Below are 13,390 nucleotides of genomic sequence, written 5' to 3' on the forward strand. Positions count from 1 at the left end.
TTCTTCCCAACACCCCATCCATCCCTGTCCTCTGGCAGTGGGAAGCCATTCCCCTTGTCCTGTCACTCCAGGCCCATGTCCAAAGTCTCTCTCCAGCTCTGCTGGAGCCACTTTAGGCACTGGAAGGGGCTCTTGGTCTTCCTGGAGCCTTCTTTCCTCCAGTCTGGACACCTCCCAGCCTATCTCCAGAGCTGAAGGACTCAAGCCTTCAGAGCATTTTCTTGGCCTTGCACTAGGCCTTGTTGAACTTCAGGAGGTTCCCCTGTACCCTGAGTATGTCTAAAAACCACTCAAGTATCAGAATAATGCTGTTTCCTGTGGTTTTTGCAGTAATTCAAAGAAGGAGTGTGAAGTGACAGCATTCACTCTTCTCAGGGTATGAGAGCAAATGCTGTGTCCTTGCCTGCTGAGACTGGAAGGCAGAGGAGTGGGATTCCCTTTCCTATGAGCTTGTCCAGAGGAGAGGAGGACATTGCCCTAAGCAGTTAATAAAGCATTTCCTCATAGTTTGCTCTTCCCTGCTGCTCTTGCTCAGTCAGGGGCTGAGGGATGAGCTGTCCTTCACCTGTCTGGAATATCTCCACAGTCACTGCTCAGGGTTTTTGGAGGCCTTTGCTATTGGAAGGCTCTGCAGTGCAGATTTACTGATGGTTCCATAGGCCTGGGAGTAGCTGCCCATGGATGCCCTTGGATCACCCGCAGCTCCCACATTTGCAGTGATCTGGAACATCTTTTTACCGGGCTTCAGAGGGGGATGAACGTCTTTGCTGTGACACTGAGAGTTTCTGGGATTCTGTGTGAGAAAGAAAAGCCAAGAAAAGTTAATAAGCTGGAATCAGCTTTCTGGAGTGCAAATAGGACACAGGTTTGGCTTTGGTCAGTACTATCCTCTCAGGAAACAAACAGGAACTCAGGGCACGTGTAGGCTGATCTTCTCACTCTTCTGCTCTTCTTGTCACAGAAAATTGGTCACAATTCCCTGAAGATCCTTCCAAATCCATTGGTCATGCCTACATCTGCATGTGCAGCAAGCTCCACAATCCCATCTTGGGGAATTAATGGCTTCTCTTTCTCTCAAAGCATTTTGGAAGGGATTCCAAATCAGAGGGGCTGAAAGGTGAGCTACAGGTGTGCTACTGGAAATGCTTGAAGGTTTCTGACAACCTGGACTAGTGGAATGTGTTCCTGACCATGGGAGAGGGGTGGAATGAGATCAGTTTTTAGGTGCCTTCCTAAAAAGGGCAGTCTGTGATTCAGTGAATCTGTGCTGCCTCCTTCCATACTCTTCCCACTGTCATAAGCTTCCTCCATCACCTCTGCAGGTGCCAGCAGTCACCAGGCAGCAGAAGCCAGCTCAGGAAGGAAAAAAGCAGAAGCAAGAGGTCATTAAAGAACCCACTGAGAGGGAGGACTTTTCCAAGGAAGCATAGCCAAAACCAGGGAAGAGGGAGGAGCACAGAGGACAGGACTGACACCCTCACAGCTCAGCAACAGCAACCCATTGGATCCACAGAATCATGAAATCAGAGAATCACTAAGGTTGGAAAAGCCCTCTGGGCCCACTGAGTCCAGCTGCTCCCCCAGCACTTCCAAGGCCACCACTGACCCCTGTCCCCACGTGCCACATCCATGTGGCTGTTAAATCCCCCCTGCCCCGAGGCAGTCTGTTCCAGGGCTGCACAGCCCTTTGCAGGTGAGTTTTTTCCAGTATCCAACCTAAACCTCTCCTGGAACCACCTGAGGCCGTTTCCTCTCATCCTGTCACTTGTTTCCTGAGCAGACCCTGACCCCCACCTGGCTGTGTCCTCCTGTCAGGGAGCTGCAGAGAGAAGATCCTCCCTGTGCCTCCTTCTCTCCACAGCTGCTGCTGTGGCTCCAGACCCTCCTCCAGCTCTGTTCCCTTCTCTGGACACACTGCAGCCCCTCAATGGGGCCCCTCCTTTCTTGTTGGGAAGAGCCCAAACTTGCCCCCAGGACTGGAGGTCCCTCAGCAGCGCCCAGCACAGGGGATGGTCACTGCCCTGGGTGTCTGGTCACTCTGCTGCTGCTACAAGCCAGGTGCCACTGGCCTCTTACCCACCTTGCCACACTTGGTCTCATGTTCAGCTACTGTCATCAGCACCAGCACTAGGTGACCTTTCCCAGCTTTCCAGCCACTCTGCGTGGAGCACTACAGGGAGTTGCTGTGACCCAGGTTACCACAGGTAAGGGCTGGAAGTTAAGCTACTCACATTGTAAAGGTTCTGCACACTTGTAGGAGAGAGCTTTGTGATTTGTCTCCCTAGTTTCTCATTGCTGGAGATTCTGGACTGTTGAGGTGGTGCAGAACAGTTCCTGATCCCAGCACCAGGATTTGCATTTCCTGCAGAAGGAAAAACATGAGAGAAAGTAGGAAAATCAGAAGAACACAGAACACATTGACTGAGGCAGGGACAGTCCCATACTCAACACTCATTCAACAGTGTTTTGTTCTTATGTCATTTCCCTCCCACACTTCCAGCCCTTCATTTTACCATGCAAATTCCCTTCATTTCCTTTACAGCCCTCATGCTCTCTTCCCCACACCAACAGCCCAAGGCAGGTTACACCCAGTGTAGGAGGGTGGTACCTACTCTGCACAGTGGTGTGTGTGATGGGGTTGTACATCACCACACTAATCTGTGATCTCTGACCCAGAGTTCTGGCCAAATCCTTGCTCTGGCTGGACCCTGCTGGTTGGGCCCCAGCTGTGGCTCCGGGGTGCACATGTGAAGGGTTTAGCAGAGGGGGTGCTGGCTCTTGTTGGTCTTTCCTGGTGGGTGCCACTGAGCTGAAACCTGGCAGAGGTGTGCTGGACTCAGACTGGCTCAGCTGAATGTTTTCTCTCTGCCCTTGCTCCTTTGGAAGGTTCTTTGACTTCTTTTCAAGGATCATCTGCAGAACATAAAAGCTAGTTAGACTTAATACAGCAATACAGCAGAAAAATAAAACATCAAAACAAAGAGGAATACTTATAAATATCTGCAATTTATTTTACAGGGTAAGTAACAAGTATAATTTTGGAACTAGATGATCTTTAAGTACCTTTCAACCCAAACTATTCTGTGAATCTTTCTCAGACATCATGCTTCAGATTTTTCTTTGCCCTATGGGAATTTTACATGTAAAGGTCTCTCAAAGATTAGGACAGTATGGAACTGATCAAACACACAGGTGTAAATGTGCCAGCAGGTACAGAAAGCCCAGAGAACACAGAGACAAGACAAAGAATTTGTTAAGTGTGTGCAAGAATGGCAGGTTATCTGGAGGATTAGGATTGGGGAAAACAGGATGAAAGTACCTCATATAATTTATTTCTATATTCTGCCACAGACAGCTGGACATCATCACCCAAAGGAAGGATCACATCAAAATCCAAAGAGGGCTCCCTGGAAGGACAGTGGAATCTGAGGGAATGAGAACATATCATGTAATTCATGGAAATTACATGACTGGAAACAGATTATTAAAATTTAAACAGGATTGTTAAACAATCTCGTATAAATAGGGCTGGAGAAAACAAAGAATTAGTTTTGCCATTTTTTCTGTAATGCCTTTAAAGAAAATTTGTGCTAAGAGCAGGTTTGTAGTGTCTCAGAAGACATCAGGGGAAGCTGCACACTGGTGTCACTCTCACCTGCTCACGTAAGGATGCTGCAGAGCCTCCTCTGCTGTGAGCCGTTTGTCAGGGTTAAAGACCAGAAGTTTCTTCAGCAGATCCAAGGCAGGCAGTGGAGTGGAGGGTGGGAAAATCTCCTCAAATGCTACTCGCTGCCTAGAAATCAGAAAAAAATCAGTGTCTAATCTCCAGTGAAGGCAGGAGTGACAGTTCCAGGATCATGTCAAGGTGACACCAGGCACAAGTTCACTCACAAAGTGTGTCATAATCACTGAATCCTAGAATGGTTTGGCCAGGAAGGGACCTTAAAGCTCATCACTTCCCAGCCCCATGATCCCACAAATCTAGACCTGAGATTATAGAAACATACTTCTTTGTAATTTACAGAGAAGATAAAATTTAAAAATCTGGTTTTGCATTTTGAAATCCTAAATACAAATGTGAACATAATGAAGAAGAAAGTATCTTGAAAAAAATCAGTTTTAAGCACCAAATCTTACTTATATTTTAAACAATTTTTATTTAAGGAGACAACTTAGAGCCCCTTCCACTGCTGTAAGAGGCTCAAAGGCAGCTGGAGAGGAACTTTGGACAAGGGTGTGGAGTGAGAGCACAAGTGGAAAGGGCTTCCCACTGTCAGAGGGTAGGGTTAGATATACTGGGAAGGAATTATTGCTTGTGAGGGTACCGAGGGACTGGAATGATTTCCTGGAGAGGCTGTGGCTGCCCATCCCTGGAAGGCCAGGTTGGATGGGGCTTGGAGCAGCCTGGTCTAGTGAAAGGTGTCCCAGTCCATGTCAGGGGGTGGAATGAGATGAGCTTTGAGGTCCCTTCCCACCCAAACTGTTCTGTGGTTCTGTGACTCCAGGGTCCTGCATTAGATGATCTGAGACACACTGACACCTCAGGCTTACCTGGAACTCATGTGCTTAATAACTGAGGCCTTGTACTCTGACTGCAGAGCCAAAATATCTGCAAGAATAAAAACATACTGTTACTGCCAAGAAGAGGATTAGCAGAGCTGCACAGTTTATGAAGGAAAGCCAATACTTGATATTAACCTAGGAAATTATCCACACAGAACTCGGTCGGAGATCTATGGAAGGGGGATGGAATACTTACGAATTTTCTAAGCTGATTTTTGAATTCCTATTTATTAATTTGTACACTTCATAAACTTGCATTCTCATAGCAACAGATGCAGAGCACCATCACCAATATATGAATTTCTAATTTTTCTCTAACACTAACATTCAAGTTGAGGATTTTAATTCCTTTGGAAAGGTGCCAGAATGAATGAGATACCTTATTCCCTGACCAAGCCAGGCTGCTTTCTTCCACTGAACCCCTTCTCTAGATCCCTTTCCCCACAGCAGGGTCCTACCTTCTGGGGATGGAGCAGGGATGACCCTCAGGATCTGCTCTATTTGGTTCATTGTTGATGTTCCAGGAAAAAGAGGCTTTCCAAGCAGCATCTCTCCAAGAATACAGCCAATGCTCCACATGTCCACACCCTTTGTGTAACTACAAACAGGAACAGAACAGAGATAGGATTAAATCAAGCAAATATTTTCTTGTACCTGGTATTCACATCACCTACATTGATTTATTCACTAGAAAGCGTGCTTGGTGACTTCTCAAATATAAATGCTCATAGGTTTGAACTATAAATTGAATAACATTTGGGAATCATGAGACTGGCAAACATGAAACAGAAGATTTAAAGTCTAGTCTAAGAAACTATAAAAGGAAATATATTACAGGGAAATGCTAGAACAAGGTAATATATTAAAGGTAATGCCAGAACAAGGTATTATATCCTTTTCATATGACCTAGAATGAAGATATACATTGTTCTTTGGTCATAATGTACGTACAAAGTAGTTACAATTACTTAAGAATTACATTTTTAAGCAAAGTAAATGCCAAACAGTGGGTATAAGACAGTTTGCAAAACACCCACATTTAAAATTCGGGATACTACCCACATCTATTTATTGACTTTTCTGGTTTTTCATATTTAATTTTTTAAAAAAGGACTAAGCCTGACTAACAGCAGCTGGTTTAACATTTGATTAGGGAGTATTTCGTGAAGGTCTATTGAAAAACACTGCTTCAATTTGGAAAAGAGGATTCACATTCTCAAGCAGATTTTGTAAAGTTGTGGCTTTAAGGGAGAAGATGTAAATCTGCTGGGAGAAAGGGTGACAAGCAGATGAACTGCTCGAGTATGTCCATTGACACTCTGAGAACACAGGAAGGACGTGTCCATGTTCTTAAGAGGTTTTTGTGTTGCAGAAGTTTAATTGTACACTGAGAAAACAGACTGCTGACACGACACCGCATCTGGTGACACTGACAACGGAAAGACTGAAGACCTTTAGACAGAAAAACGCGCAAGTGAAGTGCCAGGCTCCCGTCCCCTCCCCGGCTCACCGGCGGGAGGCCAGCAGGATCTCGGGCGCTCGGTACCAGCGCGTGGCCACGTACTCGGTGAGCGCGGGGCTGGGCTGGGGCTCGCCCCGCTGGCACAGGGAGCGGGCCAGCCCGAAGTCACACAGCTTCACACAGCACTGGCCATCCAGCAGCACGTTGGAAGGCTGCATGGGACACAGCACAGTTAATGAGCCTCTTGCTCTCTGAATAGCACACTATCAAGGCTTTTTTACTAGTCTCCTACTTGTACATTTCTTCATATGTTTCCTACAGAGACAGGCTGAGACACCTGGGGCTAGGGGGAGAAAAGGCTCCAGGGGAGATCTTAGAGCCCCTTCAAGTGCTTAAAGGGGTGCCAAGAGAGCTCAAGAGGGACTTTGTAAACAGCCTGGACAGCACAAGGGGAAATGGCTCCACACTGGCAGAGGGCAGGGTTAGATGGGATATTGGGAACTGGTACAGGGCAGGGTTAGATGGGATATGGGAACTGGCACAGGGCAGGGTTAGATGGGATATTGGGAAGGAATTCTGCCCTGTGAGAGTGGTGAGGCCCTGGCACAGGGTGGCGAAGGAAGCTGTGGCTGCCCCATCCCTGGCAGTGTACAAGGCTGGACAGGGCTTGGAGCAACCTGGGATAGTGGAATGTGGCCCTGTCAATGGCAGGGGGTGGGAATGGATGGGCTTTGAAGATCCCTCCCAACCCAAATCAATCTGTGATTTTATTTCGTGTTCAACAGAAAACTGGAGTGAAGGATACAGACCATGACTGAAATGTACCTTCTGATCCCTGTGAATAACATTCCCTGAGTGGATGAATTTAGTTGCCTTCAGAAGTTGGTAGAGAATGTAACATTTGTGGATGTCTTTCAGCACATTCCCCTTCTTAATCACAGCATGTAAATCAGTCTCTGTAATATACCAGTAATATACTGACATCAGTAAATATCAATAGTACCATGAGCATTCCCTATCAAAATGATAACAAAGAAAACTCCTAAGAGAGGCTGGGTTTGAGTGGCTGCTGCAGTGTTGAGTCTCACCCATGGACTCGAAGATGAGGTAGATGTCCTTGTCATTCTCTGCTGGGATAACATCGAGCAGCTTGATGATATTTGGATGTTCTCCAAATTCCTGCACAGGGAAGAGACCCAGCTGTCAAAATCATGTGTTTTGCTTGTGAATCATAAAAAGGAACAATAACCTATTTCAGTTTGTATTACTGTCTAAATCAAACATTAACCTGCTTTTTCCTCCATTAAGTTTCTTCTGAAATAAACTTTAAAAAAGGATTTAAGTTGGTTCCATAGTAGGAAACCAGTCAGTTAATTTAAAAAAAATCTCTGTTAAATGAGACATTAGTTCTAACACTCCCTCTATACCATTTATAATAAAATCCAATCCTCTTTATACACCTCACATTTCCTACTGAAACAAAGAATTGTGGCATGAAAATAGATCATAGCTGTCATCAACATTCATAGTTAAAACCCCAAACAATCAGAACACGTCGATTTGAGGGCTGGCTCAGACACTCACAGGCTGCACTGAGGAACTGACTGCATGTGAGGCCATCCTCACATTTCTGCAGACTGACATTGACATTTCCCATGACTGACATTTGACAGACTGACATTTCCCATGACTGACATCATGGGATCATTAAGTTCATCCTCGGCTTTAACAGCTTTTATTTCTCACTTCTCTGTAGCCAGGGACACCATAAACACTTCATAATACTGTGACATTTTATAATGTGTAACGTCCAGGAAAGCTCCCAAAACAACACATTCACCTGCAGCAACCTGTGAAAACACACTCACAACACAGTGAGACATGGCCAGCCCATCACACACTTTATTTTCATTCTGAACATAGCCACAAAACCTATCCACAGGATCTAAAGAAGGTTTTTACCCAAAAGGGAGCATTGTTCTAGAGATGTAGCTAAATCTAGACTTGAGTGCTATTTAAGAAGGAAAATTCCACTGTCTCACACTGCCTTGCCCTGGAACTGATAATAGAAAGTCATGACAAAATATCAATCTGTACTAAAAAAAAACATGAAAAAAACCTTGTCAGGGCCAGTTCTATTGATCTTTGCTTAAAGAATAATAATGCTACTAACACACCAAAATGACATTCTAAAATTGGCCTAAAATACACCCATAGATCTACAACTAAATGACAAAATATCAATCTGTATTAAAAAAAAAACATGAAAAAAACCTTGTCAGCGCCAGTTCTATTGATCTTTGCTTAAAGAATAATAATGCTACTAACACACCAAAATGACATTCTAAAATTGGCCTAAAATACACCCGTAGATCTACAACTACAGTGAACAGCAAACACAAAACCTGCAAGCAATGACCAGAGCATCACAGAATCATTCACACCCCAGATTCTACAGCAACTTCTCAATGAGAATAATTGAGATACACAACATAAAACAATAACCTAGTCCATCAATTGACCTTGTGATCTACATCAAGACTGAACAAAACAATTATTATGCACAGACAAATAAATTAAGACAAACATGCAGTTATGAATAATGGAGTAATTTTCACATCTTTTCCTTTCTGAGCTCTTAGTCTTGAACCTCAAGAAAGAGGTTTAAAATAGGAGGGGAAACTAAAATTCTTAAAGTCTATTGAGCACCAGAAGTTATGGAGTATGGGCTGAGCAGCACATTAACTTCCCTCTGCCTGCCCTCCGCTGCCAAGTGACTCTTCCTTTCCTTCAGAAGAAATATCCTTTTTTCCTCTGCTCCTACTTCATTCATTCATTCCAGGAGTGTTGCACCTTCCGAGATGATCAAACTTCTAAGGTAGTTCACTTCTAAGGAACTGTTTCTATTTTTAGCTTTAAAGTTTGCAGCTTCTATTTCAGGCTTTAAGAATGACTAAAAAGTTTAAAAAAATCATCTCTTTCCTACTTAAACTTGGCAGTCTTAGGAAACACCTCTTCTATGAGCCCTGCCTCACTTGTGTCTTTAGAAAATCACAAGTTATAACAACAGTATTCCAAAATATTGATGTTTCTACATGGTAAATCTAAGGAGGAGTGGACAGATAACTGGAATACCACTGATAAGGTAAATTATATCAAAACAAGCGTAGTCTTAAGTTATTCCTTGCAGAACTTCCCTTTTTTTTTTGGTTAGATTATTTTAAGTAATTAAATTGCTTACTGCATGATGGAGGAAAACAATTTTGGAGTGTAAATCCCTAAATCCCTCTTTTACCTCAGCCGTCCTCCAATCACGGCAGTTAAAATGTAAAAGAAAACTGTTTCTATCACAAAGCAGCAATAAGTGACAGAAGGTGCTGATGTGCTCTGCAGCAGACGCAGTACTAAAAATGGAGAAAGAGTAAAAACAAGCCCAAATGGAGAGTGTTTCATTCAGGTGAAAGGCTCTTTGCCAAGATGATGCAGAAAAGACATTAAAGACTTATCAACACTAATCAATGACTGCTGCATTTTGGAAAACAGTGGGAAGAAAATACTTACATCAGAGACAATAAAAAATCAGAGAAGAGGGGGAACATGGACATTACCTGCAGGAACATAATCGACATCAGAGATAACAAAAAATCAGAGAAGAGGGGGAACATGGACATTACCTGCAGGAACATAATCTCTCGAAATGTTCTCTAGAAATAAAGAAAAAACAATTTATTATCACCTCAAGAGAACAGCAGAACAGAGATGCAGTTCAATGACAGGGTTAAATCCACTCCTCTTTTATACATGCCATGATACACAAAGTTTGATATTTATTGCTTGGTTTCATCCCAATATAGCTGCAGACTATATTGTTATGTGCATAATTATCATCTTTCAGAGACAAACGTCCTGAAAATACCTATGGAATCCCACCACGTCTCAGAACACATCAGGACAGTAATTTCTCACCCAATATATTATCACCTCAAGAGAACAGGAGAACACAGATGCAGTTCAATGACAGGCTTAAATCCACTCCTCTTTTATACATGCTCTTTTATACATCCTCTTTATACACAAAGCTTGATATTTATTGCTTGGTTTCATCCCAATATAGCTGCAGACTATATTGTTATGTGCATAATTATCATCTTTCAGAGACAAAAGTCCTGACAATACCTATGGAATCCCACCACATCTCAGAACACATCAGGACAGTAATTTCTCACCTGAGCATCTGTTCTGTTCCTGAAAGCATCAAAAATCTTTTTGACAGCAACTGTTTCTCCTGTCTGGTGGTCGGTTGCTCTCCAGACGATGCCGTAGGCCTGCGGAGAAGCAGGACAGGTGAGCAGAGAGCTGACACCTGCACGCAGCCCGGGCCTGCGGTGGAACCAGAACGTGCCCAGTGATGGACTGGAGCAGAGGTGATGGGAGCCACAGGGAAGATAGAGAGATTAGGCCAATGAGACAGACTCAGGAGACACACTGAGAGGGTTGGGGTTGTTCAGCCTGGAGAAGCAAGGCTGCAGGGAGACTTTACAGCTCCTTCCAGCGCCTGAAAGGGCTCCAAGAGAGCTCAGGAGGGACCTTGGACAAGGGCCTGGAGGGACAACCCAACTTGGAACGCAGAAGAGAGGCTACGGGGAGACTTTACAGCTCCTTCCAGCGCCTGAAAGGGCTCCAAGAGAGCTCAGGAGGGACCTTGGACAAGGGCCTGGAGGGACAACCCAACTTGGAACGGCTTCCCACTGCCAGAGGGCAGGGTTTAGATGGGATTTGGGAACAAATCCTTCCCTGTGACAGTGGTGAAGCCCTGGCACCAGAAGCAACTGTGGCTGCCCCATTGCTGGAAGTGTCCAGGCTGGATGGGGTTTGGAGCAACCCGGGACAGTGGAAGGTGTCCCTGCCCATGGCAGGGGGGTGGAATGAGCAGGCTTTAAAGTCCCTTCTAACCCAGAATGTTCTGTGGTTCCAGGACTCTGTATGGAGAGCAGCCCTGAGAAGGACTTGGGGGTGCTGGTGGACGAAAACCTGGCAATGAGCTGACAACACAGCAGCCCAGACTGCCAGCCATGTCCTGGGATGCACCAAAAGGAGGGAGGACAGCCAGGATTCCACAAACCCGGGGATTGGGCCCAGCTGGTGCAAGGCACATTCTGCTGACCAGTCTGATCTCCCTCTGTGACAGTGTCACCTGGAAGGGCTGCATTGATGGGATGGGACGGGACGGGACGGGACGGGACGGGACGGCATGGGATGGGATGGGATGGGATGGGATGGGATGGGATGGGAGGGATAGGCCGAGGCCAGTGCTGCACAGGTCAGCAGGGCCAGGGTCTTGCTCTTGGGTCACAACAACCCCATGAAACATGCCAGGCTTGGGACAGAGTGGTTAGGAAGCTGAAAAGGCGCTGGTGGTGCTGCTGACAATGGCTGAACACGAGCCCAGGTGTGTCCAGGTGGCAATGGCACCTGGCTATACCAGCCATGGTGTGGCTGCAGGTCAAGGGAGATCATTCTTCCCCACGTCTGACCTTGTTGAGATTCCCAGCTGGAGCACTGCACCCAGCTTGGAGCTGCTCAGTACCAGAAGGACAGAGAGCAGTTTGAGCAGCTGCAGAGAAGGGCCACGGAGATGCTCCGAGGGCTGGAGGCCCTCTGCTCTGCAGCCAGGCTGGGACACCTGGGGTGTTCAGTCTGGAGAAGAGAAGGTTCCACGGAAAACTCACTGTGCTCTTTCAGAACTGAAAGGGGGGTGGTGAGAAGGATGGAGAGAGACTTTTTACCAAAGTCTGTAGTGACAGCATCCCAGAATTGCTGAGGTTGAAAAAGCTCTCCAAAGCCACTGGGTCCAGCCACTAACACAGCACTGTCAGGTCCAACACTAAACCTTTTTTTTTTTTCAATTAAAAGCTATGTTGTCTGTTAAGGGAACAGGAACCTCTACTTGAGTTTCCCCTGTTCTGCATGACTGTGATACTTGCAAATGATGATTACTCAGTCTGACATGTGGTATAGATCCAGTTTTTTTATTTTAGCCCATAGATTTGAATCTGGACTTTCCACAGCCTAGGAGCTGTTTTACCTTTGCACAAAGGGATCACATCCTACTCAGACATGCCCACTTACTGTCTAAATACTTGTACAAAGCAAAAGAGCTGCGATGTATGATTCTAGTGATTAAACACTCATGTAAGGACATCAAGACAGATTTCCCAGTAACGTGTGGATCTGGAGCATGGCACCAGAACCTTTCCCATGCATCAGGCAGTACAAACAGTTGTACAAGTACCTCAGGTAAGTGCTACAGTACTACCCTGCTGGCACCTGGGAAACAGCCTCGAGTTGTGCCAGGGGAGGTTTAGGCTGGATATTGGAAAAAACTCTTCTGCAAAGGGCAGTGCAGCCCTGGCACAGATTGCCTCAGAGCAGGGGGGAGTCCCCATCCCTGGGGGGATTTAACAGCCACGTGGATGTGCACTAGGGGACAGGGTCAGTGCTGGGGGAGCAGCTGGACTCCACAGGCTCAGAGGGCTTTTCCACCTCAGTGACTCCTTGACTCTGTGAACATAATGAGGGAAATACTTAAATACTTGTATCAACGCAACTAAATGATAGCAAAGAGCTGCCAGAATAATAAAGCAGATAACTTGGGAGAGTTTAGAGACTGTCTGAGGAGACACATCTTAAAAATTACAATTGGGTTATGTATAAAAATACGTTTTATGGAGAAGTTATTACGTGATGCAGCATGATCTGAAGTGATGGGGTTACAGTAAATGTAGAAGGATTTGGCAGGCACAGAGAGAATGTACTTTGAAACTCAGATCTATTTTACTATTTACTTTTCACAGTCCCCCGGAGTTCCCCTGGGTCACCTAGAGCTCCCAGCGGGCCCTGAGCGACAGAGAGAGTTCCCACGGGCGTCTGAACTCCCAAACACCCCCTCAGCTTCCCCGGGCCGCCTGGAGCCCTTACGGTGCCCTGAACTCCACACGGTCCCCCAGAGCTCTCATGGGCCCTCCGAGCTCCCGCGACCGCCCCAGCTCCCCCAGGCCGCCCCAGCTCCCCCAGGCCGCCCCAGCTCCCCCAGGCCAGCCCAGCTCCCCCAGGCCAGCCCCTGCCAGGCACTCACCCCCTTGCCCAGGCGCCTTTTGATCTCGTACTTGCGGCCCACGAGCGGCTCCACCTCGGGCGGGCTCATGGCGGCGCCTCCCTGTTGGCTCCCGCTGCTATGGCAACGGACCGGCGCACCGCGCATGCGCGTATCGCCGCGGCGCCCGCCAGGGGGCGCCGTGAGCGCGGGTGCTGAGGGAGGAGAAGAAGCGCGGGAGGGAGAGGAGAGGAGAGGGGAGAGGAGAAATG

The 13,390-nt window shown here is 46.4% G+C and overlaps 1 protein-coding gene and 1 long non-coding RNA gene across 2 annotated transcripts; one reads left to right on the top strand and one right to left on the bottom strand.

The window, feature by feature from the left end:
• Positions 1-5: 5 nt before the first annotated feature.
• MAPK15 (mitogen-activated protein kinase 15) lies at positions 6-13,380 on the bottom strand. Its single transcript, XM_039711248.1, has 13 exons — positions 13,161-13,380; positions 10,252-10,350; positions 9,700-9,729; positions 7,114-7,204; positions 6,851-6,981; positions 6,074-6,237; positions 5,022-5,161; positions 4,552-4,609; positions 3,656-3,793; positions 3,320-3,425; positions 2,613-2,913; positions 2,232-2,362; positions 6-793 (listed from the first exon to the last, which is right to left on the bottom strand). Exons 1-13 carry the CDS (start codon positions 13,284-13,286, stop codon positions 587-589), a joined length of 1,722 nt encoding a protein of 573 aa, XP_039567182.1. The 5' UTR covers positions 13,287-13,380; the 3' UTR covers positions 6-586.
• Positions 812-6,942, top strand: LOC120503091. Its single transcript, XR_005627656.1, has 3 exons — positions 812-2,204; positions 5,936-6,130; positions 6,811-6,942. It is a non-coding gene; the product is annotated as an uncharacterized LOC120503091 (long non-coding RNA).
• Positions 13,381-13,390: the final 10 nt, after the last annotated feature.

The sequence above is a fragment of the Passer montanus genome, unplaced genomic scaffold, assembly GCF_014805655.1.
Source record: "Passer montanus isolate IOZ18808 unplaced genomic scaffold, ASM1480565v1 scaffold244, whole genome shotgun sequence".
In the NCBI taxonomy this organism is placed as follows: Eukaryota; Metazoa; Chordata; class Aves; order Passeriformes; family Passeridae; genus Passer; species Passer montanus.

What these genes read in the sequence shown, in the direction of transcription:
- MAPK15 (XM_039711248.1), bottom strand. Translation starts at nt 13,286, where the DNA reads ATGCGCGGTGCGCCGGTCCGTTGCCATAGCAGCGGGAGCCAACAGGGA. An exon ending in CACACACACCACTGTGCAGA is followed by an intron (nt 2,363 to 2,612) that starts GTAGGTACCACC and finishes TTCCTTCTGCAG; the next exon opens with GAAATGCAAATCCTGGTGCT. An exon ending in GTGTGCAGAACCTTTACAAT is followed by an intron (nt 794 to 2,231) that starts GTGAGTAGCTTA and finishes TTTCTCACACAG; the next exon opens with AATCCCAGAAACTCTCAGTG.